Source organism: Musca domestica, unplaced genomic scaffold, assembly GCF_030504385.1.
Source record: "Musca domestica strain aabys unplaced genomic scaffold, Musca_domestica.polishedcontigs.V.1.1 16, whole genome shotgun sequence".
NCBI classification, from domain to species: Eukaryota; Metazoa; Arthropoda; class Insecta; order Diptera; family Muscidae; genus Musca; species Musca domestica.
Window position 1 is genome coordinate 11,649,860 of NW_026712219.1, and position 27,992 is coordinate 11,677,851.

Consider the following 27,992-nt stretch of genomic DNA (forward strand, 5'->3'; position numbering starts at 1 on the left):
AATTTTAAATAAGAAAACACTTTTTATTTAATTTTTCTTTTTTTTTTAATTATATTTTCAATTAAACTTATTTCTCAACATGCATTTATTTATCCCTCGAAATTTGTTCCTGTATGGCAAAACATTTCTCTGGATACTATGAAATTGTTCCATTGAATATCCTCTCTCGACATGGCATTTCCATATCACCAAAACTCTTTTGAAATAAGAAATCATTTTATTTTTTTGGATTTTCTTTTTTTCAATTAAATTTACTACTTAAACAATAATTACAATATACATCATACATACAATATATTACAAAACAAACAGTCCTTAGATTCTCTCTGTTATACATGCATATCTGGTAACGTCTTCATGCACGATTCCAATCATCACGAGGTACACGATAAGTTTCATTATTACTTCGTATTATGTTCACACCAGCACCATAATATGGTATAATATAATGTGAACCATCAGCGGGTCGAACTATTTGCAGGGCAATTAATATGATATCCACCAATTGGCCAATGAAGAAACCGCCCAGAGTACATGCTTTCAATAGACCCATACCGTAATAGCCTAAATAGAAACGATCCAAACCGAACATGCCGGTAAAAACGGAAAGCAGGAGAACCGTGTCCAGGTGATAGCCATTTCTGAAAAAAGAAGAGATATAGTTGATTGAATGTTAAGAAGAAATAGAGACTGTACTAAAAAGCTAAGACCAGGAAACGTCTGTAAGAAGACTGCCGACATAGTTGTTTAAATTTGGGACCAGGGTAACGATGCCAACCAGGTCTAACCAACGAAAGTGTCGAAAAATGGCAATGGAAGTGCCATAGAACCACACGGATTTAAGCCAGAAAAGAAAAGGAGGACCTCTGGCTTATCTTATTAAAACACTACAATATTAAAGTACTAGCTTTGAAGCCAAAAGAAACCACCTATTTCCCCAATGGGGCAACTGCTCCTGAGGAGGTAAACGGCAAAAAATTCAAATAAAGCCTCTCCTCTATCAACCTCTCCACTGGCGGGTTTAAGAAAACGTATGCTGATCTTGCGAACTTTCTGGCATTATTGCTTCAGAGATGTTACTCGGCTAAAGCCACGCAAATTTTCCAAAGTTCTGATTGATCAACAATCCTTACGTGATTAAAATGCAGATTTACGACCTTCATCACCGGCTTTCAACCTGACGTATAATAAACCAGTAAAGAAAGTCTTAAAGTCGGGCGGGGCCACTTTATGATACCCTACACCACTTTGCTAATTAAGTAGAGCTCCACATAACAATTAAAAGTTTTTATGGGAGAATTCAATCATACACGCTATGATTATAATTATAATTTAAAGTTCAAAGGACTAAATATGCCGAAGCCTTTGTATCTTTTAAATTCGGAATTGTATTGCCCATTTGGTGCACAATTAATTTGAAATCGGATAAATATATATATGGGAGCTTTATCCAAATCTGAACCGATCTCGATAAAATTTGGCAAAGATATTTCTGAGCTGTATTTGATATATTTCCCTGAATATTGTTGTTACGAAGTGCATATTACGGTTGTGGGTAACAAATACAACAAATCGGATAAACAATATATATGGGAGCTATAGCTATATCTGTACCGATCTTCACCAAATTTGACATACTAGCTTCTAGACTCAATTCGGTCGTAAGTGCCAAATTCCATCCCATTTGGACAAATATTAGACGTTTGGTGCACAATAAAAGGTAAATCGGACGAAGTTATATATGGGAACTATATCTAAATCTGAACCGATCTCGATAAAATTTAGCAAATGTATTTCTGAGCTGTATTTGATATATTTCCCCAAATATTGTTGTTGCATAGTGCACATTACGGCGGCGGTGGACAAAAATAACAAATCGGATGAACAATATATATAAGAGCTATAGCTATATCTGAACCGATTTCGATCAAATTTGGCATACATATTTTCAGGCCTAATTTGGGTGTATGTCTTGCAACCTAATTCCAGAATATCCAGAGTTCCCCGCAGTATCACTCTAACGAAAATTTACATCGCAATTATGTGCTCAATTGACTGTGTGATACTTACGTCCATTTGCATGGCATTTCCTTGGTAAATGTGTTGTTATTCGTTCCAATGCACTCAATACCATCAGCGGCTATACACCAAACTAAGATTTAATAAAAATAGAAGATATTATTTACCCAGAAACGCTTTTATTGTCATTCCTTACCCTTTGCCAATCCATTTCGTTCACATCCGTAGAACTGTTGTGTCTTTGGGTCAATTTGATTTCGACCTGGCTCTGGACATAAATACTGGCCCATAAGCAATGTTGTACAGTCATAGGCCACCCCATACACCAATGTTATTAATAAAAACACTAAAAATAATGATTTTAACATTTTATATTTGTGAGTCGTCTTACAGCGAATTTGTCGAATTTGTTCAAGTGAACTATGTTCACTGAGGGGAACAGTGGGATGTAGTTCCAGCGGTTATTAATTAATATTCTTTGAAAAAGAAATGGAAGAGGGAGGAAGAAGCGACAATTGTTCTGTCCTAGCTTTCCAAAAATAATATTTTTTAAAAATTTCTCATTTTTATTTGAATATTAATGAAATCCCTTTCAATGAATCCATGGTACCATGAATGAATCCAATAAGAATCGCAATAGGCTTAACAGCTGATTTGGTTAGAGTTGCCATATGCCTACCACATCAAAGCTGCTTTCTTTACATTACTACCATTTAATACATCTCTGAATGAAAAAAAAAACAAACAAAACATTAAATAAACAATAGAAAAAACTTAAAAATTATCGACGAACCACAAACCAATTAGATCTTCGCCCATGCAAAATCATTTCTGCAGATAAGCAAAAGACAAGTAACAAGTCGTTCAATTCTTATCTCATTTACTTGAAAGATATTCCCATACCCAGGCGAAATGAAGAGAGCTTAAACAATTTTAGACTATGGACCTGTGCCAAATTAAGATTTGTTGTAAAATTTAATCGGGTAAGCAAATTTATGCAGTTCACCAAAATACTCTCCATTTATCTACAATGCCTTTTTCATTAGCAGAAACAAAACAATTCAAACACAAAATGCTTTTGAAAATACGACATGCCTTGTTGGAAGTGGCCAATCATCCCAATGCCAAGCAGTCGGCAGTGATAATTAATAATGAACTTATAATAACCTCAGGATGTATACTACAACCCTATATTCGTCCAATTTTACCATTTATATCGGACCACAGCAATGAGAATGTGTGTGCCAGCACAAAAATCATACACAAACTGCAGCAATGTCGTTTGGTGAATGCCCAAGATGTAGATTCGGATGAGGCCCAACATTTAAATTCAATCAATTACCAGGTAACCTTTGACCATCGTAAGTTACCACCGGCTGTGACGGATTCCAAACGCGATTCCAATGTGCCGCACATTTTGACGCGTTATCGTGCAAAGCTATTGTATATCTTTAGCTCGCAGGAGATCTCCAGAAATCTCCATAAAATGTTAAATTCCATGAGTTTTAATGAGTCCCAGACCAAGGATCACAATGAAGTTTTGCTAACGAGTTTCCTTGTCCTAACAATGCGTCCGACAAATGTGGCCAAGACGCCGGAGAAATTCGAAAGATTCTTAGAACACATTGCCCACTACCTAAGATATATACATCCCATACGGCCGCTGGATGATGTCCTTACAATGTGTACCCCCTTTGGTTTGGAGAACTTTTACAAAACCATAAGTATTGGCAAAGTCTCAAATGTAATTGGCAAGAATGGTTCACTGTTTGTGCTCTCCAATAATCTGCCCTTGGGCTGTGAAGGTTCGGCTGTTTTCAATAATAAGTTGTAAGTTTGTAGAGGCAAAGGCAAATTCTTTTGTTTGACAAATCATGTTTTTATCTTTTGCAGACGTTTAATTGGTCTCATCATAAGCACGGCCTTTCAGCGCAACAATGAAAATCTGCAAATGACTATTGCGGCAAATTTTGCATTTTTATTGCGTGATTTTATGAATCAGTTGGGCATTAAAATTACCACCATTACCATACCCAGAGAACCGTCAAATTTTGCCTGTAAGTCCAGTACAATGTTATCTAATCTTTATGCCATGATGGTTGGCATTGCCGAACAGCATGTGCAATAATAATTGTTGTTTTGCATTTTATCTCTATTTTCATTGCAAGGGGAACGCAGCTTGGTGGTAATAGATGCGAATGGCAATCAGGGCACAGGAACATTTGTTAAAGTGCAAAACAAAAAGTTCATAATAACATGTTCGCATGTTGTTTTTCAGGTAATATAAATGTTTGGATTAAGATGTATTTACCTCGGTTTAGATATAAGAGTAAAAATTGGTATGATTTATATGAATAGAGGGGTTTTCCAAATCAAAACACCAACTGTAAACAAACATATTTAAACAAAATATTTATTTAAATCTTAAAGTAAACTGATTTGGTGAGACGTTACCAATGGCTTAAAAAGACTACCATATCCATGATGTTTGGTATCACAACTTTTATATAGCTTAGACCTACCTAGGTAGGTAGGTATTTAAAAATTAGAAACTTGAATAATAACCTTTACATGTTACAGGAAAAAATATAAATCTGAGATGATTTTGCTCTCCCTGCTTCACTTTATAGAAGCTTTAGTCCTTTAGCGGGTGTCGGAATCTTCCACATTGATATCCATATTACCTTTGTTTGTGAGTTGTACTTGTTTCGCGTCTTCCACTTCCACTTTCCACAATATACTGACTTTTCTGGGTCGTTATTACAGCCTATACTCCCAAACTAGGGACTAAATGAAGGTATTAAGCATTTTAAACGTTTCCAAAACAACACAACTAATACTTGTCATTTCTAACCTTAATAGTTCCCCTCGTAAATCCCTTGTCCAAATTAATTCCACCATCTTCCAAATCCAAGTTGGTACTGATATGATATTTTAAAATAGGAGTTTTTAAATCCAACTTCTTTTTAGGGAAAATAATTATTTATCAAAGCTCAAAGCCGACGGAACATTTGCAAAGCACATCAGACACTTTAAATAGAACCGATGACCATATTTGGTGTGAGGAATTGTATAAAGACTATATAAGTATCGTTGTTCTTTCCTTTTTAACATCAAAATATAGATTGAGCTTTACAAATAACATCAAGTTCGGCCGAGCCGAACTTCAAATACCCACCACCATTGGGTAAAGAATACATTTTTATATAAAAGTATATGAATTCAAACGTGTTCCACTTATAACTACAAATATCAGTGAGATTGTTGGGATAATGTTGTTAAACTTTTCGAAAAACCATAAGAGGGTTAGGCCGTACCAAAACGGGAACCTCAATAGAAAACTTTATACTTCAAGGATTGAAACAATTTCGTGGCTAAATATGACTAGGATTATCACAATACCGAATATCGGTGGGTATCGTTATATGCGCACGATAGGAAAACGTGAACCTAAATATTTAATGTTCTGCCACCGGAAACCATTATGAACTCCAAATACCAATTTTTAGACGAATCCGTGGGAAAATGTTTCAAAAATCATCAAAATACAAAAAACCGGGAGGTATCGTCATATGGGGGCTTTACAAAGAACTTGGACCTATACATGCACTGTTTCGCCACCCATTATGACCTACAAATACCAATTTCTGGAAAAATCCGTGGAAAAATGTGGCAAAAATCATCAAAATACAGAATATCGGGAGGTACCGTTATATAGGGCTATACAAAAACGTGGACTTGTACATACAATGTTTCGCCACAGGAGATAGAACCTATTATGACCCACAAATGCCAAGTTTTAAACAAATCCGTGTGGCAAAAATCACCAAGATACCAAATATCATGAGGTACCGTTATATGGCGGCTATACCAAAACGGCCCGATATGTATCATTTTCAATTATCCTAGCCATAATACAAATTGTTCTGCTAATTTTTGAAGCTCTGCGTCAAATAATGTGGGCTGTATCGTAATTTCAACAGACAGACACACGTCGTTATATCGACTTAGAATTTTATGCTGACCATGAATATATATACTTTATGGGGTCTACGACGAATTATTAGGGATGTTACAAACGGAATGACAAACTTAATATACCCTATTTTTCAAGGTGGAGTGTATAATTAAATAATAAGTTTTATACCTTGTGTTTAATATGGTGAATTACATGCTTTTCATATTTCCTTATCATCATTTCCTTTTCAGATTAATTCCACAGTCTATTGTCGTGGCGTTGACGGGGAATTTGAATCGGATGTCTTGTGGCGTAATCCCAATTATGACACGGCTTTCGATGTGGCTCTCCTGTCGACACCCGCACACATTCCCTCACGTTATTGTGTACGTTTGGCCCAGACGAAACCCTGTTTGGGACAATCGGTCTACAATGCTGGATTTCCATATTTTGTTAATTTCAATTTAAAATATGATTTTAATCCTTCGATATTTCAAGGACGTATTATCAAATATACCCCGGCAGCAATAATGTCCGATGGCTGTGTACAGGCTGGACAAAGTGGTGGCCCGATGTTCGACGAACATGGCAATATCATGGGTATTTGTGTTTCCAACATAAAAATGGATAATGTTGTCTATCCGAATATCAACAATGCAATACCGATTATTACGATACGTTCCATATTAGAAGATTATGCGAAAACGAATGGTAAGCTAGATGGCAATAGATTTATGAATATGGGTATGAATAATAACAATGATGTCTCATTTCTCTTTTCAGATATCCATATTTTGAATAATTTGGTGGCAAATCCAGATATACAACGGGTATGGTCGTTGAAGCCACCACCTGTTATAAGCAAACTTTAATGGCCGTGTATTTTATTTATGTTTTTTTATTTTCCTTTAGCTATAGCGCAAAATTATTTGCTTTTTAAAATCCTATGCTTGTTACTACATTTTATACACATACTTTTTTATATAAATATTTTATACAAAAGTTTACACCAATAAAATATGATTTATTTAAAACACAACTGATCGAAATTCAAAATAGCTACGCTCGTATGTGGCCTAGAGCAAGTTGACAGGGTGAGTACATGTATAGTTAGCAGGAAAAGCTTTGCATCTGCTTCTTTTATTTCACTGACGATCAGAAGAGGCTGAACGAAGATTCTGATAAGCAGCTGCTCATATCACCTGTGTACTTGCCCTATTAAAATCCTGATTCACCAAGCAGATATTTTCTGGGTGCATTAATCTTGAGACCAATCTGGGAAAAATTCTCGTATCGAACTCGAAAAAATCTTTAATCGAAATTAATTTTTGCATGTCCATTATTGGCTGGTAGAAATGAACATTTTGGGGAAACAACTGTATAGCAATTTCTATCGAAATCAAGCTGAAATTGAAATAGTAAAAGTTGTATCGATCAATTTTTAAATAAGAGATTTTGACCACAAATTACACAAATTAATTTCAATCGAAATTTGTTCGACGTAGATGGCGAGGATTAGGCCCATAGGTCGTGTACTATCAACGGCACTTTTTGAAATTCCTGATTTCATTCAGTTTTATTGGACTTTGACAGGAAATGAAAAAAATAAGGAAATCACACTATCGCACGAACCCCTTGTTATCTACACGTTGAGATAAAAAACTGCAACAAAGTCAAACGCCATAATTTTTACATTTTTTTTTTAAATTTTATTGAATGAAAGCAAAAAATGTCGGAAATAGCATCAAATTTTAGAATAAGTTTGCGATTTTCGAATTGGTCACCTTCGGCACGAATTATGGCCTTCAAACAGCCAATGAAACCGTCACACGCTGCCCGAATGTTACTCTGCGGTATTTTGGCCCATTCCCGGAGAAGCGCTTGCTTGAGGTGATCGACACTTTGGTATTTTTTAGTGCCAACCTTGCAAACTACAAAATACCAAAATACTCCTGACACAATAATCCAACGGTTTAGTATCCGGAGAGTTTGGTAGCCATTGTGTGCTGAAAATAAAGCGAGGACTCAGCACCATCGCGTGAATGTCCAAGGTAGGCGGCAATCTGTATGCGTGCCCAAGGCCTTAATACACTCTCCAGAATATTTTCGCGATAATATTCGGCATTTATTCTGAATCATCACCATGACCGGCGCTTGAGTCTGGCGGCCAACCGAAGGTCCAGCTGACCTCTTTGTCAAGTAAACACGATCATTTTTTTTTGTTTACAAACTGCTGGACAACGAATGTTTTCTCATCGGAGAAAACCAAATTCGGCAGTTCACCATTTTCGGCCAAGCAAAGCAACTCTTTAGCTCCTTTGAGTCTATTGTCTTTCTGTTGCACTTTTGGGAATTTCAATAGCTTTAACCCGAGCTCATTTTTGCAAATATTTGCCGAATGGAATATTGCGATATGTTCAGTTCAGCCATTTTTCGGTCACTGCGCGGGTTTTGATCAAGTCGCTTCTTTACTTTTCGAACCATTTCTGTTGATGTTGCTGTTTTCTTCCGTCCACTTCCATGACGTCGGGCTACGCTACCAGCATCATGGTAACGAGCGATGTTACGAGACACAAAAGATTTATTCACATTTTAATGCTGGAGTGCTCTAACGATAGCCACTTGTTGTTTTCTAGCCAAATATAATGAAATCACGCTTGAATTCCATCACAAATAACATTTTTTTCTGAAAAATTCTCACCAAAATGCTCTTGTACGCTTGTAAACAATATAATGAGCTGTTGCTGGAATAATTTTACAGCTGTCGGACGAGTGGCTTAGAAATGACAGCAGTCTGAAGTTGGTTGAAGTTTTTTCATCTCACCCTGTATATCAGCATTTTTCCTAAGATCTACTTAGAGAAGGTGGTAGTCGAATACAGCTGGAAATTGGTTGTAAGGTATTCAAGGTCACTTGGCCTGTCGTCTCGCACCATAAATCGCACGTAATCGAACACATAACCAGGGAAAAAGAAATTAACATTTTTATCCGGCCTTATCCCATTGTCATATTTAACTTTGTTGGGAGGCCATTAATGACTTGCCAAGAACGCTTTGTTAACGCCGTGATGAATTCTTCTGCATACCTTTCTTACGGCAACCTTCTCTTCCATTCTACCGGCCTTTATTTTTTGGTAAAAATAACTTGATGCAAAGAAACATTTTAACAGCTCTCCATTCGACTGATCCATCTACAATCGCAAAAAGCCATAAAATTCCATTATACATCTTCTATAGATGAAAAAACCTTGTAAAATCCTTTTGCAGTTTATCGAGAAAATTTGAACTTGCATTTCTATTCATTTTATTGAAGGTTTTATTTTTTTAAACTATAAACAAAAAATATATAATGATAAAACAAAAAGAAAAATATATATATTATAAATATGTAGGGGGTATGTGATGGTAAACATATCGACTCGTTTTGACATAAATCTATTCACTTATATCTTAAAAATAATGACCACTTCTTATGTGGACAATCCGCCAAAGAAATATCGATAATCGGTTAGATTTCCAGCACATACCACCAATATATTAGACAAGTTAAAGAGATAACATATACTGATCTCCAAAGATTACCCCTATACAATAATGTTTCTGATTAAAATATTTTATCGGTTCGGAGAGTAGTTCTAAGTCCTATCTATACAATCATTGACATGACTCTGTAAGACCGATAAAGATTTGAAAGTTTTATTGCATATGGGGCAATTTAGAAGGGCTCCCGTCGCTGTTGGATTCGTTGTTGAATTAGCTGTTAACTCCTGCTAAAATGAAAAGAAAACAAAAAGAAATTCTTATAAATTATGTTCTGTTATTAAGATTTATTGTATCCTTACCCTTATGGGCCTTTGGGGATTGTTAAGGTATGTTTGGGCAGCTGCTGCAGCAGCCACCAAAGAACCCGACGACGACGAAGACATTGTCGATACACGACGTTCATAGTTTTCAATTAGCTTTTGGCGTTCTTCCAACAATTCTTGATTACGCTTTTGCAAAGCTCTCAAATCTTGCAGCACTTGTGTCTTTTCACCCACAGCCGTTTGTCGGCTTTCCCGTTCCATTTCGAAATCTCTACGATGTACTTCGTTTTGTTGTTCCAAAAGGATAATACGTTCGTTTTGTATGGTATTTTCATTGAGCAGTAAATCAGCATTTCTTTTGAGTTCTTCAATTTCGTTTTGCTTCGTTATATCGGCAGCTTTTAGTTCAGCAATTTCGGATCTCATCTTAGCAACTAATTCTTCAGCTGCTGTTAAATTCACTTTGAGAAAATTCAATTCATCAATATAATTTTTTTCCTTTTGGAAAAAAGGGAAACAATGTTAATGTATTTTAATATCAATGGAAGGCAGATAATTACCATATCTTGTATATCCAAATTTTTGGCCAACAGTTCGGATAATTGTCGTTTAAGATCCTTGACAATGTGATCATGCTCGCCACGTGTTATATATAAATTGTCGAAGTTGGTATCGCTCTTTTCGCCGTGCTTCTTGGGTAGAAATTCAAATGTTGCCTGTTGTTGTGTTAGAAAGAAATTTCAATATAATTCTATTGCTGCTTTATTTTGAAGTCACGGTAATAACTTACGGTATTTTGCTGTTCCAATTTAACAATTTGTGCTCTCATATTTTCCACCAAGGAATTCTTTTCCGATATGGTTTTAATCATATCCTCGCGATCCTTTTGCCGGGCCAAATCCACTGCTTTTGTTTGTTCGACTTGCACGTCAATGCTTTTCTTTAGTTGTAGATTTTCGGCGCGTAACTAGAATGAAAGGAAAACCATCATTGTACTCTTCCCACAAGAAGTAAACCTTAAAATGGGCCAAATCGTTGCAACGTTGCACGAAGGTCTAAAGTCATTTTGGATATTTGTTTCAAAATAGATTTTCTAAATTTGGATAATTTTAAAAGCCTGGTTATGGCGTAATAAGTGAACCATAATTTGGGAATTGATGGAACATTATCTCCGTGCATTTTCTATACATGGTTGTTGTTGTAGCAGCTCATACTGCTGTGTTCGATCTGACTCTTCTCAATCGGGTTATGCCTCTAAGTCCAGTTTCAAAAAGGATGTCGGTTTGACTGGACAGCGAAAAAAGTGTAGCGTGCCATGTGGTCCTGTCCCACAAGCTGGGCAGATGTTCTGCACATCGCTGTCGATCTGGGCCCAATAGGAATTGAGGCGGCTGCACCATCCGGATCTTAGTTAAGCCCAAACTACTCGGGTTTGTCGAGGCAGCTCTCGTTCTTCAGCTGCGATGAGAGGGGGATGGTCTCCTAATACAGTATTCACTCTATATCCATAACTTCTAAGACCGCCTTAGAGTGAATACTATTCAGTCCGGCACGACTGAACATTTTTCCACTGCATAGCACGAACGTTGGCGGACCACAAAGTAGCCGGATAGTTTACATAGTTTACCAAAGACCGGCCTATCGCGTTGTAAGAGGTCAACAAGGTTTCCTTATGAGCTCCCCAAGTGCTGTCGGTAAGAGACTTGAGAACCTTGTTCCTACTTTTAATCTTATCACAGATATCTGTGGTATGCGCGAACGACTTGAAAAGGCTATCGAATGTGACAACTAAGACCTTGGGGTAGTTGGTGGTCGGAATTACAGCTCCATCGACCTGCACATTCAAAGATAGCCTCATCTCCGCAGTCCATATGGTGAAAAGTGTGGCCGTCGATTTAGTGGCGGATTTCTTCATATTCCTCGCAGTGAAAAAGGCTGTTAGATCTACTAGGTAAGCATTTAACCGATCGCAGATGTCATCTATGATGAGTCTGACTGTATGAAAAGCTTTTGATAAATCAAGTGCCACCATAACTGTTCTGTCACACGGCCTGTTCTGGTTGAGTCCTCTGCTGAGATGTGTGGAAATAGCGTGTAAAGCTGTTGACAATCCCAATCCCAAACAATCCCACGACGACCGGTTCTTTGTACCGTATTGACTTGGAGGAACAAATCTCCTACCATGGAAGCCTGAATTATACCGACTTTCTTATTGCAAACAAGTATAAAAGCAGCTAAGTTCGGCCGGGCCGAAGTTCCACCATTTGGATGGAAATTGTAAAATTTCAAAAAAAAAAAAAAAAAAAAAAACCCGAAATCTAACATTAAAATTAAACCCGTTATGTGCGGAATATACGAAGACGTGGACCTGCATACGAAATTTTTTGTCATAGGCTGTAGTAGCCATTACGAACTTAAAACCAGTAAAGAAAGTCCTAAAGTCGGGCGGGGCCTATTTTATGATACCCTACACCACTTTGCTAATTTAGTTGAGCTCCAAATAACAATTAAAAGTTTTTATGGGAGAATTCAATCATACACCCTATGATTATAATTATAATTTAAAATTCAAAGGACAAAATACGCCGAAGCATTTGTATCTTTCAAATTCGGACTTGTATTTCCTATTTGGTGCACAATTAATTTGAAAGCGGATAAAGATATATATGGGAGCTTTATCCAAACCTGAACCGATCTCGATAAAATTTGGCAAAGATATTTCTGAGCTGTATTTTATATATTTCCCTGAATATCGTTGTTACGGAGAGCATATAACGGCTGTGGGTAACAAATATAACAAATCGGATGAAAAATATATATGGGAGCTATAGCTATATCTGAATCTATCTTCACCAAATTTGGCATACTGTTTTCTAGACTCAATTTGGTCGTATGTGCCAAATTCCATCCCATTTAGGCAAATATTAGACGTTTGGTGCACAATAAAGGTAAATCGGACGAAGTTATATATGGGAGCTATATCCAAATCTGAACCGATCTCGATAAAATTTAGCAAATATTGTTGCTACAGAGTGCATATTACGGCTGCGGAGGACAAAAATAACAAATCGGATGAACAATATATATGGGAGCTATAGCTATATCTCAACCGATTTCGATCAAATTGGGCATACTTATTTTCAGGCCTAATTTGGTTATATGTGCAAAATTTCGTACTATTACACGTTTGGTGCACAATAAAAGGTAAATCGGACGAAGATATATATGAGAGATTTATCTAAATTTTTACCAATTATCTCCAATTTCAATAGGGTTCGTCCTTGGGCCAAACAAATGTTGTTTGGAAAATTTCATCTCAATCGGATAATAAATGCGACCTGCATTTTGTTCACAAGAATACATGGACAGACGGACAGACATGCATAAATCAACTCAGAAAGTGATTCTATGGAGATCCTCAAAAGTAACTATGGGTCTATCTCGTTTCCTTTTGCCTGTTACAAAAAAAATGCACAAACACATAATACCCTGACCACCTTGTGGTGTAGGGTATAAAAAAATAATGAAAATACCGAATATTGGAAGGCATCCTTATATAGGGGCTATAGAAAGACGTAGACCAGCAAAACGAAATTGTTTGCCATAGATTGTAGTACCCATTAAGTTCTTCCAATACGAAATTTGAAACGATTCCGATGAATAATGTTGCTGAAATCATGAAAATACCGAATATCGGCAGGTACCATGGTGGCTATATGAAGACGTGGACCTGCATATAAACATTTTTGTCAAAGGCTGTAGTTCCCATTATGATCTTCAAATACGAAGTTTGAAATAATTTCCGTAAAATATGTTCTTAAAATCATGAAAATACCGATTATCGGCAGGAACCATTATATGGGGGCTATATGAAAACGTGGACCGACATAGCCCATTTACGAACTTAACCTGCTTATTGGGAAATATGTATGTATGCAAAAATTTTGCCTTCTATCTCATTTCGTTCGAAAGATAATGTGATTACAACATACAGACGAACATCGCTAAATTGTCTTTAAATTTACGCTGATCCAGAATATATATACTTTTTAGGTTTGTATTTCGAGGAGTTACATACGGAATGACACAGCTAATATACCCTGATAGACTCACATCTTATTATTGTTGGGATAAATTGATGTGACTTATTTTCTGTAAACAGCTAGGGGCAAAAGGTCAACTAACAAAAGTTGTACTGTACATTTCATTTAAGTCGACGGAGAGCGCAGTAACTTCAACCCGCAAATCTGAATTTGGATCTAAGAATTGTGATAGTTTGCTTGCACATAATACCTCCCAAAAGAGTATACAAAGATTCATAATTTTCTTTCATTGCAGAACAAGATTGGTTGCAGGTTTGGCAGGCCAAACCGTACAAGAGTCCTAAAATGTATACAGATAATGGCACAAGATAATCTAGCCGCAGTTAAATAAAAAAAAAAAAAATCCTTTCAAACTTACAGCTTCAATTTGATTTTGACAGTCGCTCAATTGTTCCTTATAATGATTTTCCATGATATTCATTTTCTCTTTCCATTCCAAAGAGTTCTTGTAGAACAATGACATTGTGTTATGTACTTTCTCGAGGGTCGCTAAAAAACCAAACAAAGAAAAATAAATGCAAAAGTTCCAACTTCTATCGTTAATAACGGGGAATAACACCTACATTTCAATTGCACATACTCGTTGCACATGGTTTGTAGTTTCATGACGTCTTCTGGGCTGGCTTTCATTGAAATGCTCGGAAATTGAGAATAAACACTTGACTGAAAAAAAAACGAATGTGAATTAATATTTTCGAATAACAAATTCGATTTCTTATTTGTGAATACCTTTAAGGCATCAGCATTTACTTCACCCAGTATGAAACTGCTTGCCAAACTGGTGGCTTTAGAAGATACTGCTGTTTGGCCATTGTTTTGAGAAGATGTCATATTTTTCTCAACATTCATTGCACCTTCGTTAGGTTGTATATTCTCCTTATTGTTCGAATTATAACTCCCAGACATATTAGGCGGTGATGGTGGTGGTCGAGAATTAAGCGATGTCTTTGGACTACGTTCCAACGGAGATTGTACTGCAAATTCTTCCAAACTGATTGGCAGAAAGTCACTTTTAACATCTACTTGTGGCCTGGACCATAGAATGCTTTCAGCTGAACGTTGCATTGATGTGGACATCGAAGTTTGAGGTTTTTCCTTAGAGTCAGACACAAGTGGGGTTTCTTTCGAAACGTCATTGATTTCGGCTTCATTCGCACCATTGATTGATGTAGATGGAGTTGGTGTTTTATTAGAAGATTGCCTGGCATTTTGCAGCTCACCTAGCTGGCTACTTTTCAATGATGTAAAACAGCTGCCAGGTGTATCCGATTGTAATGAAACATCAGCTCCAGAGTCATTTCTATCGCCCCCATCATATTCCATTGAGGGCACCGGAGACGAGCCCAATATAACAAATGATTCTTCTTCAGACATTTTTACAATGCGTTAGAAATAGGCAATTCTACAAAGAAAAGGAGAAATGTAGATAAAATTTGATTAACAACTTTAATTGGAGCGGATGCAATGCAGGCATTGCAGATATGGGAATTTGTGAAGATGTAAATTTATATGTTTACCAAACAAAATGGCAAGTGCATTATAAAAATAACGCAACCATGTCATTTTTGGAAAACAAAGCTATATCAAAAAATCCGCCTCTTTTGGAGTATCACTAAGCGATTTTGTTATCATAGGTCTTATATTGATATACTACTTTTACACGCACCGAGAAATACATTGGCAAATCACAGATGATGCAGTGCAAACAACGAAAGTAGGGGGTTCCCCCGATGACGATTTGATTCATACGCAATAATCAGATATTTCGACAAGCGATTCACTTTTTGTTTTGGTATTGCTTCTTCTTACTCACGAAATTCTCTACAAAAACTATGAATAACACTTTCAGGAATCAATTCCAAATTCCACAAATAGATAAGAATTACATTTACAACTATTGTTTATTTTGATTGCTTTGTTGTTGTTGCCTTTACAAGTATATTACATGACATGCACTTAGATTATTCTATTTACCTACCCCCCAGAAATCCACACAATTTTCAGAACGTTTTGTGAAATAACAATTTCCAGGATTTATTATGCGTATATGTGTGCGACAATAGAAAGCCAATTTAATTTGTCATTTATATAGATGTATGTTGCACATACATATATATAAATGAAAACTGCTTCTAATTTAGAAGATTTAAGAGGAGAAAATTCAACTCCAACAACTGTTCACGGCAATATTTTGATACGAATGAATGGAACTACAATATACGACAACAAGAAGAATAAGAACAACGACATGAAGGGAATTAACCAAAATAAATCAATGTTGATATGGTTCTATAGATCGACTTTTAACAATTGGATTAGTCGGTGCCGCATGGCATTGTACGTCACTTATGTGCTATGGCAACAATTTAAAGAGGGAAAACATGGTAGAAGAATAAATGCATGGCTCAATAAGAAAGGTTGCCCATCTTCTAAGAAACTAGAAAAATGCAACTCTGTGCTGGAAAAGTTGGTTTTGTTTATTTTTCATTTCTTAAAAAAATTCTTATATTGGGAGAAACCGACGAGACAAGAATGGAATTTTAGGGTTAATCTAAAATAGTGGAAAAATATAATTTTATGCCAAAATTTTACAATGTTTTGTTCATTAACGCAAATATGCCTTTATTTTACAATCGAATTTTAAATAATTTCAAATTATTATATTTTTTATTCAAAACAATACACACACATACACAAAATGTGTATATCCCAACATACCAAAATGACTTGAGAATAATATTACAATAAGCTTATGAACATAAGCCTTAAGCTTGAAAAAATCTTGAGAAAACATTGAAAAATGTTTGTGTAACAAGTATAGAATAATCGAAATGGAACCCTTACTTATAAGCTTGTACTTAAAATTGTAGAATAAGCTTACGAAAATAATATTATATAAAGCTTATTTTTGTAATATTATAAAATATTTATTTATTTTTAATCATTTTACACATTTTTTTTCTTCGATGGACATCCCAGCTGTCACTGCCTCCTGTTGCCTTGATACCCTGACGCTTTCTTCTCCCGTATTTGAGCTTCTGCATCTTTTCCACTAGTACTACACTTCTATTGAATTCCTGCAACTTTTTTGATCCATCCTATCTGAAATGAGATTGAAATGATATATAGTACAGAGTACCAGATTTTTTTTTCATTATTACCTTAAGAATTCGGTCCGGAAATGGGTCCTACATTCGCGTTATTTTGCGTTTTAGCAAAAGAAAATTTTTAGCTGACAATTTTTACAAAAAATCAAAACTAATTTGTCAACAAACGATTTGAGAAAAGTTTGTGAAACATAAGTGTTTCTCAAGCATTGTTGAAAATTTCTATTTTTATAATATTATTCTCAAGCTGTATTGTATTTTTGGTATGTTGGGATGTTTTGATAGAGTAAAGGCATCTGAAGAAAAAAATTGTATTCTGTAATTATTCCATGAATACATGTGGATGCATCAACGCTTGAGAACATTGATATGTCCATGGTACAATGATACAAGGTAGGGCTATGATTTTAATTTTTTTATTTTCTTGGCTTAATATGTCATCTTTATTTGTTTATGAATGTGTTTTCTTTTCAATAACAAAAATTTTTTTCAGAAAATATTGAAATTCGGGTGTTTTCAAAATGTTTATTTCAACGTATGCATCGACAAAATCTAGAGTTTTTGTAGCGAAATAATCCTTTAGAGATATATAGTACATGATTTTGAAAAAAAGTGTTGACCTTTCATTCAATTATCGCGTTTTTCAATTATTTATTCAAAATAAATTCAACAAGTTGTTTGATTTTTTTATTGTTTTGATACTATTTCTGACATTACAAGCCAAACCGGTAGACCTCTATACTTGCAATTTTTTTCAAAGTTGGCCTATCTTCTCTTCATTGTACCATGGATATGTCAAAATATTTTAAATGTTTGTTTTTTTAAACATATGGAGATTTGTATATGTTTTTTTTTTTTTATACGATGTCAATTGGAGGTTATTATAATAAGCGTTTCTCAACCGTTTTTACAAATTAGAATAGTTTTTCATTCAAAAGTTTCAATTCCAAAGATGGTTTGACAGTTCATTGTCGCAGCAGCTGAGTCGATGCATCTACCTGTATTCTTCTACCATAAAGGAAAATATACACTTGTGCTCATACAATTAAAACACTACCACCAAACGATATATGCAGTCGATTTTTTTGAATGTTAGGAATTAAATAAAAATAGAATTAAAAATTCTAGAATTAATGTAAAAAAACTCAATACAACAAAAATGGCACATTAATTTCATTTTAGAGTGCTCACACAATTAAGTCATTGGGACGAAAATGTCAAAAACGTAAACTTTATTAAAGCCAAGCATTCTTGTGGCTAGTATTTCGTTAGAGAATTGCGTACCATTCGTCCTTTATGATTTCCTTTAAGGATGCTTTGTTTGCAGGTTTTCTAGCTGCAACCGATCGTTTTATGATGCTCCAAAGATTTTCAATGAGGTTTAGATCAGGGCTCTGGGCGGGCCAGTCCAGGGCCAGGGTTTTAACATTATTGGCAGCAATCCAGTCCTTAACAACTCGTGAACAGTGTTTCGGGTCGTTATCCTGTTGAAATATGTAGGCTAAGGGCAAATCATCGAAATAATCGCCCATTAAATGTTTCTCTAGGATATTTCCGTATATAGCTCCAGTCATTTTTCCTCCAGCTTTGGACAATTGGGCCAACGCTGGATGCCGTGAATCATCCTCTTACCATTGCAGACGAGCCCTCATGCTTAAAAGTTTTCTTTGTGTATCTGGGGTTTAATTCCTGTAGCGGAGGACGTCTAACATAGGGTCTACCATTGTACAATAAGGAAGTAGAACAACTTCGTAAAACTACAGAAATACAGCTCTGAGACTATGCCCGCTTTCTGTCAGAATTATTCAAAATCATAGGCAACAAGTTGTTTTCATTTATTTGATATTTTTTGTTCCTTTCTAAAATGAGTCGAATGGCGTGAAAGATGAATGAAATGCCTGGATGTTCTCTCAAAATATGATCCTAAGTGTCCACTCTTTCAATTTCATGGCAAATCGGGATAATATTATTAATTCGCGCCCAAATATTTTTTGAAAACATTTTTTTTATTTTTCAAAACAATATATACATACACAAATGTGGCAGAAGTCGGGCACACTTAGAAAAAAAATTGTAATCAGCTGGGAGCTCTACCTTACCTTTTTATTGTACCATGGGGTCTACCATTTAATTTCCAAATAAATTGAATTTAGATTCATTGCTCCAAATAATTAAATTCCAGAATCCGGGACCTTTATGTAGGTGTTGCATAGCAAAGTTCAGTCTTCTGTGGATATTTTTTTGACACGTTTAGTTTACATCTTGCAATTTTTCCATTGCAGAGGATGTCGGACAGTCTGTGCAGATATTACCACCCCATAATGTTCATCAATTTGTGCCCTGATTTCTGTAGATCGGCTTTGCCTTACTTCAGCTGGAGTTATTTTTCTTGGCTTATGACGGAGAAAATTTTCAAAATTATTCACTTTTCCACGGGAAAAATTTAAGTTACGGGCGACCTCCGAAACATTTTGTTGTTTTTTAAGCACATTATTTTCGTTTCGCACGGGGTTGAGTTTATTTTCTTACCCATTGTTTTGAAAATAAAATAGAAACTAATGTAATTTTTTTGCATCAGCCGGTGACCACCAATTTGTAAGTAAAACAGTTTGAATATCGTCGTTTAAATGACACTATACTTCTTTCAATAATGACTAAATTATATGAGCGCGTTAACATGACGATAGGCAAAAAGGGCAACTGTACATCATAACAAGCATTATATTTGTAAATTATGCTTTTTTGACTAGCTTCAAAGGAGCCTAGGTCAAAAAATCGAACTAAATCAACCTAAAACTCATTCGTTCCTCTACGAAGAAGCCAGTAAAAGAGTCTTTTATGTACTCTCACCTTAAGGAATACATGGAAGTTTGACGTACACTGTCACGCCAAATATTGCACTGATAGACAAATAAAAGTCACAAATTTATAAATCGTGACAACTATTTTTATATTATTTAATCGCTATTACTAAACACATTTGCATTTATATCGTCAGCTACAGACGAGTCCAAATAAAGGGAATGAGAAGAAAACGTTTTTAGTAAAATAATATATGACATTGAAAATTCGTAATCTAGATCATATTTCCGCTTTAACGAAACTGCAAAAATCTTGATTTTATTGTTACAATACACACACATCATCCATATGTATGTAGGTGCATATTTTTGTCAAAGTGCTAATCATTCCAAGTCAATATTACTATTTATTTACATCCATTTTATACGATATAGGTGCAAGTGTACATATGACGACAGTATATTTTGGATAAACCGATCGTTTGTTATTGATGCTGCTCATCTGATTAAATTCGTGCATAAATGTTTTATTTACTTTTGTGAGAAATGGGTACACGCTTCCTCATTTACATGCAAGTGAGATATAGATGACGATGAATGTAGAACATGTGGTTGGCACAAGTGCAAGTGCGTCAGAGAGAATACATAAAACGCCTTTTTGCCAGCCGATGACATAAGCCAGTCAAACAAGCGTTTCATGTATTCTCACCTTTACTCCTGCAACTCTTTTTTGCAAAAGTACGGAAATTGAACTACGGCTTCCTCTTCCGTAACTAGATGTTCTCTTCTCGGGCGGGCCGACTTTATGATACCCTACACTACTTTGCTAATTTAGTAGAGCACCGCATAACAATTAAACGTTTTTATGGGAGAATTCAATCATACACGCTATGATTATAATTATAATTTAAAGTTCAAAGGATTAAATATGCCGAAGAATTTGTATCATTTAAATTCGGACTTGTATTGCCCATTTGGTGCACAATTAATTTGAAATCGGATAAAGATATATATGGGAGCTATATCCAAATCGTAACCGATCCCGATAAAATTTGGCAAAGATATTTCTGAGCTGTATTTGAAATATTTCCCTGAATATCGTTGTTACGGAGTGCATATTACGGCTGTGGTAACAAATACAACAAATCGGATGAACAATATATATGGGAGCTATAACTATATCTGAACCGATCTTCATCAAATTTGGCATTCTACCTTCTAGACTAAATTCGGTCGTAATGGCTAAATTCCATCCCATTTGGACAAATATTAGACGTTTGGTGCACAATAAAAGGTATATCGGACGAAGTTATACATGGGAGATATATGCGAATCCGAACCGATCTCGATAAAATTTAGCAAAGGTATTTCTGAGCTGTATTTGATATATTTTCCTAAACATTGTTGTTACAGAGTGCATATTACGGCTGCGGAGGACAAAAATAACAAATCGGATGAACAATATATATGGAAGCTATAGCTATATTTGAACCGATTTCTATCAAATTTGGCATACTTATTTACAGGCCTAATTTGGTTGTATGTGCAAAATTCCATACTATTCGGGCTGATATTACACGTTTGGTGCACAATAAAAGGCAAATCGGACGAAGATATATATGGGAGCTATATCTAGATTTTGACCGATTATCTCCAATTTCAATAGAGTTCGTCCTTGGGCCAAACAAATGATTTGTGCAAAATTTCGTCTGGATGGGGCAATAAATGCGAACTGTACTTTGTTTACAAAAATATATGGACAGACGGACGGACGGACATGCATAAATCGACTCAGAATGTGATTCTATGCAGATCATCAAAAGGAAATATGGGTCTATCTTGTTTCCTTTTGCCTGTTACAAACAAATGCACAAACACATAATACCCTAACCACCTTGTGGTGTAGGGTACAATAAATGATATATATATTGCGACGTGCGAGGTTTGGACTATTCGGTTAATTGTTTCACTTTTTATATCCGATGTGGTATTTTTAGAAAATGTCAAAATGTACGTGAGGTACCAGATACAGGGCGAGAGGAAAAAACTGCAACCAACTTCAGACTGCTGTCATTTACAAGCCACTCGTCCGCAAGCTGTTCAAATTATTCCAGTGACAGCTCATTATATTGTTTTTTTTTTGGTGAGATTTTTGCAGAAAAAAAGTTATTCGTGATTGAATTCAAGCGTGATAGTGTGATTTCATTATATTTGACTAGAAAACCACAAGTGGCTATCGTTAGAGCACTCCAGCATTAAAATGTGAATAAATCTTTTGTGTCCCGTACCATATCTCCTTACCGTGACACTGGTAGCGTAGCCCGACGTCAAGGAAGTGGACGAAAAAAAGCAACATCAGCAGAAATGGTTCGAAAATAAAGAAGCGACTTGATCGAAACTCTCGTCGCAGTGCCCGAAAAATGTTTCGTGAGCTGAACATATCGCAATATTCTATTCGGCAAATATTAAAAAATGAGCTCGGGGTAAAGCCATTGAAATTCCAAAAAATGCAGGAACATACACCGCAATAGAAAGAAAATAGACTCAGCAGAGCTAAAGAGTTGCTTCGCTTTGCCAAAAGTGGTGAACCGCCGAATTTGGTTTTCTTCGATTAGAAAACATTCGTTGTCCAGCAGTTTGTAAACAAAAAAAAAATGATCGTGTTTACGTGCCAAAGAGGTCAGCTGAAAATGTGAAAATGTTCAAGGTGATGGTATGGGCCGCCGCCTCTCCGTGGCAACAGAATAAATGCCGAATGTTATCGCGAAAATATTCTGGAGGGTGTATTAAAGCCTAAACATTCCAACAGGAATCAGCACCATCGCACAAAGCACGCGCCACCCAAGAATGGTTACAAAATGAGATTCCTCGCTTCATTTCCAGCGCTCAATGGCCACCAAAATTTCCGGATACCAATCCGTTGGACTATTGTGTCTGGAGTATTTTGGAAAGCAAGGTTGGCACTAAAAAATACCAAAGTGTCGATCACCCCAAGCCGGGGATGGACCAAAATACCGCAGACCAACATTCGGGCAGCATGTGACGGTTTCATTGGCCGTTTGAAGGCCATAATTCGTGCCAAAGGTGACCAATGTGAACAAATCTAAACTTATTCTAAAATTTGATGCTGTTTCCGACATATTTTGCTTTCATTCAATAAAATTAAAAAAAACCAGTAAGGAAAGCTCAAAAGTCGGGCAGGGCCGACAATATGATACCCTACACCATGGGAACTGTAGCTATATCTGAACCGATTTTTACTAAAATTGGTGTACTTGCTTCTAAGCTGGTTTCGGTCGGATTTGCCAAAATTGGTGCTATTACGGCCATTTGGTGGTCATTCACCCGAAATCGGATGAAGGTATATATGGGAGCTATATCCAAATCTGAACCGATTTCGATAAAATTTAAAACAGCTATTCCTGTGCTCCATCTAATACCTGGTACGGTTGTGGAGTGAATATTACGAATGTAAGGGACTAAAACACTAAATCGGATGAAACATATATATGGTTGCTATATCTATATCTGAACCGATTTTCACTAAATTTGATATACTTGCTTCTAGGCTGAATTTGGTCCGTTGTACTAAAATTCAGTCCATTTGGACTTATATCGGCCATTTGGTGCACAATTAACCCGAAATCGGATGAAGATATATATGGGAGCTATATCCAAATCTGAACCGATTTCGATAAAATTACAAACAGCTATTTCTGGGCTGTATCTTATATCTGGTACCAAATATCATTATTGTGGAGTGCATATTACGAATGTGAGAGGCTTAAACACCAAATCGGATAAAACATATATATGGGAGCTATAGCTGTTTCTGAACCGATTTTCTCCAAATTTGTTGTATTTGCTTTAAGGCTAATCTCGGTCACATGTGCCAAAATTCGGGCCATTTGGGCAGATATTGGCAATTTGGTGGTCAATTAACCCGAAATCGGATGAAGATATATATGGGAGCTATATCCAAATCTGAACCGATTTCGATAACATTTAAAAAAGCTATTTCTGTGCTCCATCTAATACCTGGTACCAAATATCACGGTTCTGGAGTGCATAGTAGGAATGTGAGGGACTTAAAGATCAAATCGGATGAAAGATATATATGGGAGCTATAGCTATATCTGAACCGATTTTCTCCAAATTTGATATACTTGCTTCTAGGCCGAACTCGGTTGGGTGTGCCAAAATTCAGGTAATTTGGACTGATAGTGGACATTTGGTGCACATTTAACCCGAAATCGGATGAAGATATATATGGGAGCTATATCTAAATTTGATCCGATTCTTACCAATTTCAATAGGGTTCGTCCTTGGGTCAAAAAAATATTGTTTGGAAAATTTATCTCAATCGGATAATAAATGCGACCTGCATTTTGTTCACAAGAATACTTGGACAGACGGACGGACGGACAGACGGACTGACATGCATAAATCGACTCAGAAAGTGATTCTATGAAGGTTCTCAAAAGTAACTGGGTCTATCTTGTTTCCTTCTCCATGTTACAAACAAATGCACAAAGACATAATACCCTTACCACTATGTGGTGTAGGGTATAAAAATGTAAAAATGATGGCGTTTGACTTTGTTGCAGTTTTTTTTATCTCACCTTGTAGTCCTTGGCAAAATTGAAAATCAAATTTCTTTTATCCTCTGGACCATGAAATCATAAATTATACACCTTATCCCTAACATATTTAAGTGCAATAAAATCTGTAGAGTTCTCCATTAAATTCGAATGAAAAAAAAGCGCGAAAACAATTTGACGTGTTTAACTGGCAGTATCTATTAATTAGAACATTTTCGCAAAACGTGAGAAAAAGTGCGTCACTTTAGGTTGAATCGTTGTTGTTACGAAAGTGTTAGGGTGTTACTCGCCTAACCATTCGCTTGTGTACCTCAGCTAGAAATTTTGTGAAATGCATATAAAAACAAAAAGCTTCTGACCTAAATGCAATAATAACAAGTTGTAATCAGTTGTGAGAAAACAGTTCGCAGAGATTCAAACAGCTTTGGCGTGGGATTAATTGAAATTTATAGTCAAAAACACAGATTTAAGTAAGTCCTCAAAATCATAATTTATTGCATTCAAAATTTAATTGATCTTTTTTTCAGAAATGTTTTCAAAGTCTGCCATAATATTGTGTCTATTTATCATTGTCCCATCAATATGTTCGCAGCCATTAAGTACTTCGGAACCTGGAGACGACTACGTTTTAATAAAATCCGATGATTTGCTAACGATTTTACGTTCCAAACGGGAAGTGCCATTGGAAATCGATGCTGTCCAAGCCAATGAACCTGTTGACAAAGATTATGACATGGAATTGGCAGAGGTCAACGTTTTTCGTCCAGTCTTTCGTATTCGTTCTTCGTATTTAAGAAGGGGTGGATAAGTGTTTTTTTTTTTAAGATTATATAAGAATTAGATTACATAAGTGTTAACTAGATTTAAGAATATATTTTTGTATTGCCCAGAAATATTTAATAAAATATTTAGAATACTTCATTGCATTGTAGTGGTCATATAATTCATAACTGGAGAACAGGAGAAGCCCTCTCAATCTGAGAAAACTAATTGGAATGATTTTTACACCCTCCACCATGTCATTCCGTTTGTAATATCCCTAAATAAAATATTCCTCGTAGACCCCATAAGGTATATACAGGGTGAGATAAAAAAAAACTGCAAAAAAGTCAACGCCATAATTTTTACATTTTTTTTTTAAATTTTATTGAATAAAAGCTAAAAATGTCGGAAATAGCATCGAATTTTAGAATAAGTTTAGTTTTGTTCGAATTGGTCACTTATGGCCTTCGAAACGGCCAATAAAACCATCACACGCTGCCCGAATGTTGCTCTGCGGCAGCTATGAGAAGCCTCGAACGAAAAAGTATAAACAAAGCACACGTATTCTCTCTCGATTTTCATGTGCCATTGATTTGGCAGGGCAAGGGAGTCTCTCACTACTACTACTGCATATATTGTGAGCAAGGCTGCTCTGCTGTATTTTGGTCTATTTCCGGTGAAGCCTTTGCTTGCTGTGATCAACACTTTGGTATTTTTAATGCTCCAGACACAATAGTCCCACGGATTGGTATTCGTTGATTTCGGTGGCCATTGTGCGCTGGAAATGAAGCGAGAAACCTCATTTTGTAACCATTTTAGGCGCGTGCTGAGTGCGATGGTGCTGAGTCCTGTTGATATGTCCAAGGTCTGCGGCCTAAATGTTTGCGTGTCCAAGACTTTAATACACCCTCCAGAATATTTTCGCGATAATATTCGCCGTTAATTCTGACGCCACGGTCAATTAATACGAGCGGAGAGTGACCATCGGCTGTTATGGCGGCCCACACCATAACCATGACCGGCGCTTGAGTTCTGGTGGCCAACCGACCTCTTTGGCAAGTAGACACGATCATTTTGTTTGTTTACAAACTGCTGGACAACGAATGTTTTCTCATCGGAGAAAACCAAATTCGGCAGATCACCACTTTCGGCCAAGCCAAGCATTTCTTTAGCTCTTTTAAGTCTATTTTCGTTATGTTGCGGTGCAAGTTCTTGCGGTGTAAGCTAAAATTTTGCACAGGCCAGTCTTTTGTCTGCAGGCAGGTCAAGTTCGAAGATGGGCTATATTGGTCCACGATATCATATAGCCCCCATATAAAGGTATCCCCGATATTCGGTATTTTCATGATTTTAGTGACAATTGTCTATGCAGGACCAGGTCTCCATATAGGCCCCATATAATGGTATTTCACTATATTCCGTATTTTCATGATTTTATCGGAATTGTTTCAAATTAATATTTGAAGTTCCTAATGGGCACTACAGCCTGTGACAGAAAATGTTTTATGCAGGTTCAGGCCTTCATATAACCCTCATATAACGGTACCTCCCTATATTCCGTATTTTAATGATTTTAGCGACATTATTCACCGAAATTGTTTCGAATTTGGTATTTAGAGTTCGTAATGGGAACTACAGTCTGTGACAGAAAATTGTCTATGCAGGTCCAGGTCTGCGTGTAGGCCCTATTTATCAGTACCTCCCTATATTCGGTATTTTTAAGATTTTAACGGAAGGAATTTTTAACGGATTTTATTTTTTTTATACCCTCCACCATACTATGGAGGGTATATTAATTTTGTCATTCCGTTTGTAACTCCTCGAAATACTCATGTCAGACCCAACAAAGTATATATATTCTTGATCAGCGTAAAATTCTAAGACGATTTAGCCATGTCCGTCTGTCTGTCTGTCCGTCTGTCTGGCTGTTGTAATCACGCTATCTTTCGAACAAATTGAGATAGAAGGCTAAAATTTTGCACACATGTATATTTTGTCAGTAGGCAGGTTAAGTTCGTAGATGGGCCATGTGGGTCCTTGTTATCATATAGCCCCCATATAACGGTACCTCCCGATATTCGGTATTTTGACGATTTTAGCGACATTATTCACCGGAATTGTTTCAAATTTGGCATTTGAAGTTCGTAATGGATACTACAGTCTAAAACAGAAAATTATCTGTGCAGGTCCACGTCTTCGTGTAGCTCCCATATAACGGTACCCCCCATATTCGGTATTTTTATGATTTTAGCGACATTGTTTACCGGAATCGTTTCAAATTTGGAATTTGAAGTTCGTAATGGATACTACATAGTAAGTCAAAAAATGTTCGTAATAGATACTGCAGCATAAAACAGAAAATGGGCCATATAGGTCTACGTTTTCATATATCCCCCAGATACCGTACCCCCGATATTCGGTATTTTGATGATTTTAGCGACATTATTTACCGCGATTGTTTCAAATTTCGCATGTGAAGTTCACAATGGATACTTCAGCCCATGCCAGAAAATTGTCTGTGCAGGTCCACGTCTTCGTGTAGCCCCCATATTCGGTATTTTGATGATTTTAGCTACATTATAAACAGATTTTTCTTCAAGTTTCTCATTAAAATATTGTAATAACTTATGAGAAAAGTTGCCTATGCAGGCCCACGTCGTCGTATAAGCATTCGGTATTTTTAAGATTTTAACTGAATTTTTAACGGATTTGCCAAATTTGTACCAAATGGTGGAGGGTATTAAAAGTTCGGCCCGGCCGAACTTACAGCTTTTTTACTTGTTATGATTTTAGCAACATTATTCACTGAAATTGTTTCGAATTTGGTATTTGAAGT

At 36.2% G+C, this 27,992-nt stretch overlaps 3 protein-coding genes across 6 annotated transcripts; 1 reads left to right on the plus strand and 2 right to left on the minus strand.

Annotated features, from left to right (window-relative positions):
- Nucleotides 1-207: 207 nt before the first annotated feature.
- LOC101888346 (TM2 domain-containing protein CG10795) lies at nucleotides 208-2,480 on the minus strand. The gene is made up of 3 exons (XM_005179818.4): nucleotides 2,216-2,480; nucleotides 2,071-2,152; nucleotides 208-641 (listed from the first exon to the last, which is right to left on the minus strand). The coding sequence occupies exons 1-3, from the start codon at nucleotides 2,385-2,387 to the stop codon at nucleotides 356-358; spliced, it is 540 nt and encodes a 179-aa protein (XP_005179875.1). The 5' UTR covers nucleotides 2,388-2,480; the 3' UTR covers nucleotides 208-355.
- A 255-nt stretch (nucleotides 2,481-2,735) lies between these two features.
- LOC101888062 (Trypsin-like peptidase) lies at nucleotides 2,736-7,016 on the plus strand. Of its 2 annotated transcripts, none has more exons than XM_020035479.2 (6): nucleotides 2,736-3,002; nucleotides 3,066-3,849; nucleotides 3,913-4,076; nucleotides 4,188-4,297; nucleotides 6,229-6,688; nucleotides 6,761-7,016. In XM_020035479.2, exons 2-6 carry the CDS (start codon nucleotides 3,092-3,094, stop codon nucleotides 6,847-6,849), a joined length of 1,581 nt encoding a protein of 526 aa, XP_019891038.1. In that variant the 5' UTR covers nucleotides 2,736-3,002; nucleotides 3,066-3,091; the 3' UTR covers nucleotides 6,850-7,016. The 2 variants fall into 2 exon arrangements, with proteins under 2 accessions (XP_019891038.1, XP_005179873.1); XM_005179816.4 differs by having other exon boundaries at nucleotides 3,069-3,849.
- A 2,227-nt stretch (nucleotides 7,017-9,243) lies between these two features.
- Nucleotides 9,244-16,110, minus strand: LOC101887562 (NF-kappa-B essential modulator). 3 transcript variants are annotated; one of them, XM_005179815.4, is made up of 8 exons: nucleotides 15,864-16,110; nucleotides 14,615-15,287; nucleotides 14,449-14,548; nucleotides 14,244-14,374; nucleotides 10,573-10,749; nucleotides 10,343-10,498; nucleotides 9,819-10,280; nucleotides 9,244-9,743 (listed from the first exon to the last, which is right to left on the minus strand). In XM_005179815.4, exons 2-8 carry the CDS (start codon nucleotides 15,257-15,259, stop codon nucleotides 9,612-9,614), a joined length of 1,803 nt encoding a protein of 600 aa, XP_005179872.1. In that variant the 5' UTR covers nucleotides 15,260-15,287; nucleotides 15,864-16,110; the 3' UTR covers nucleotides 9,244-9,611. The 3 variants fall into 3 exon arrangements, with proteins under 3 accessions (XP_005179872.1, XP_005179869.1, XP_058976069.1); XM_005179812.4 differs by having other exon boundaries at nucleotides 9,244-9,746; XM_059120086.1 differs by lacking the exon at nucleotides 15,864-16,110 and adding an exon at nucleotides 15,403-15,424 and having other exon boundaries at nucleotides 9,244-9,746.
- Between the last annotated feature and the right edge of the window lie 11,882 nt (nucleotides 16,111-27,992).

Excerpts from the sequence above, each read along its gene's own strand:
- LOC101888346 (XM_005179818.4), bottom strand. The coding sequence starts at position 2,387 with ATGTTAAAATCATTATTTTTAGTGTTTTTATTAATAACATTGGTGTAT. Across the intron at positions 2,153-2,215 it reads ACGAAATGGATTGGCAAAGG|TTTGGTGTATAGCCGCTGAT; the intron begins GTAAGGAATGAC and ends ATTAAATCTTAG. Across the intron at positions 642-2,070 it reads GAAATGCCATGCAAATGGAC|AAATGGCTATCACCTGGACA; the intron begins GTAAGTATCACA and ends TTCTTTTTTCAG.
- LOC101888062 (XM_020035479.2), top strand. The coding sequence starts at position 3,092 with ATGCTTTTGAAAATACGACATGCCTTGTTGGAAGTGGCCAATCATCCC. Across the intron at positions 3,850-3,912 it reads GCTGTTTTCAATAATAAGTT|ACGTTTAATTGGTCTCATCA; the intron begins GTAAGTTTGTAG and ends TATCTTTTGCAG. Across the intron at positions 4,077-4,187 it reads AGAACCGTCAAATTTTGCCT|GGGAACGCAGCTTGGTGGTA; the intron begins GTAAGTCCAGTA and ends TTTCATTGCAAG.
- LOC101887562 (XM_005179812.4), bottom strand. The coding sequence starts at position 15,259 with ATGTCTGAAGAAGAATCATTTGTTATATTGGGCTCGTCTCCGGTGCCC. Across the intron at positions 10,499-10,572 it reads AATTGGAACAGCAAAATACC|GCAACATTTGAATTTCTACC; the intron begins GTAAGTTATTAC and ends ACACAACAACAG. Across the intron at positions 10,281-10,342 it reads ATTTGGATATACAAGATATG|GAAAAAAATTATATTGATGA; the intron begins GTAATTATCTGC and ends TTTTTCCAAAAG.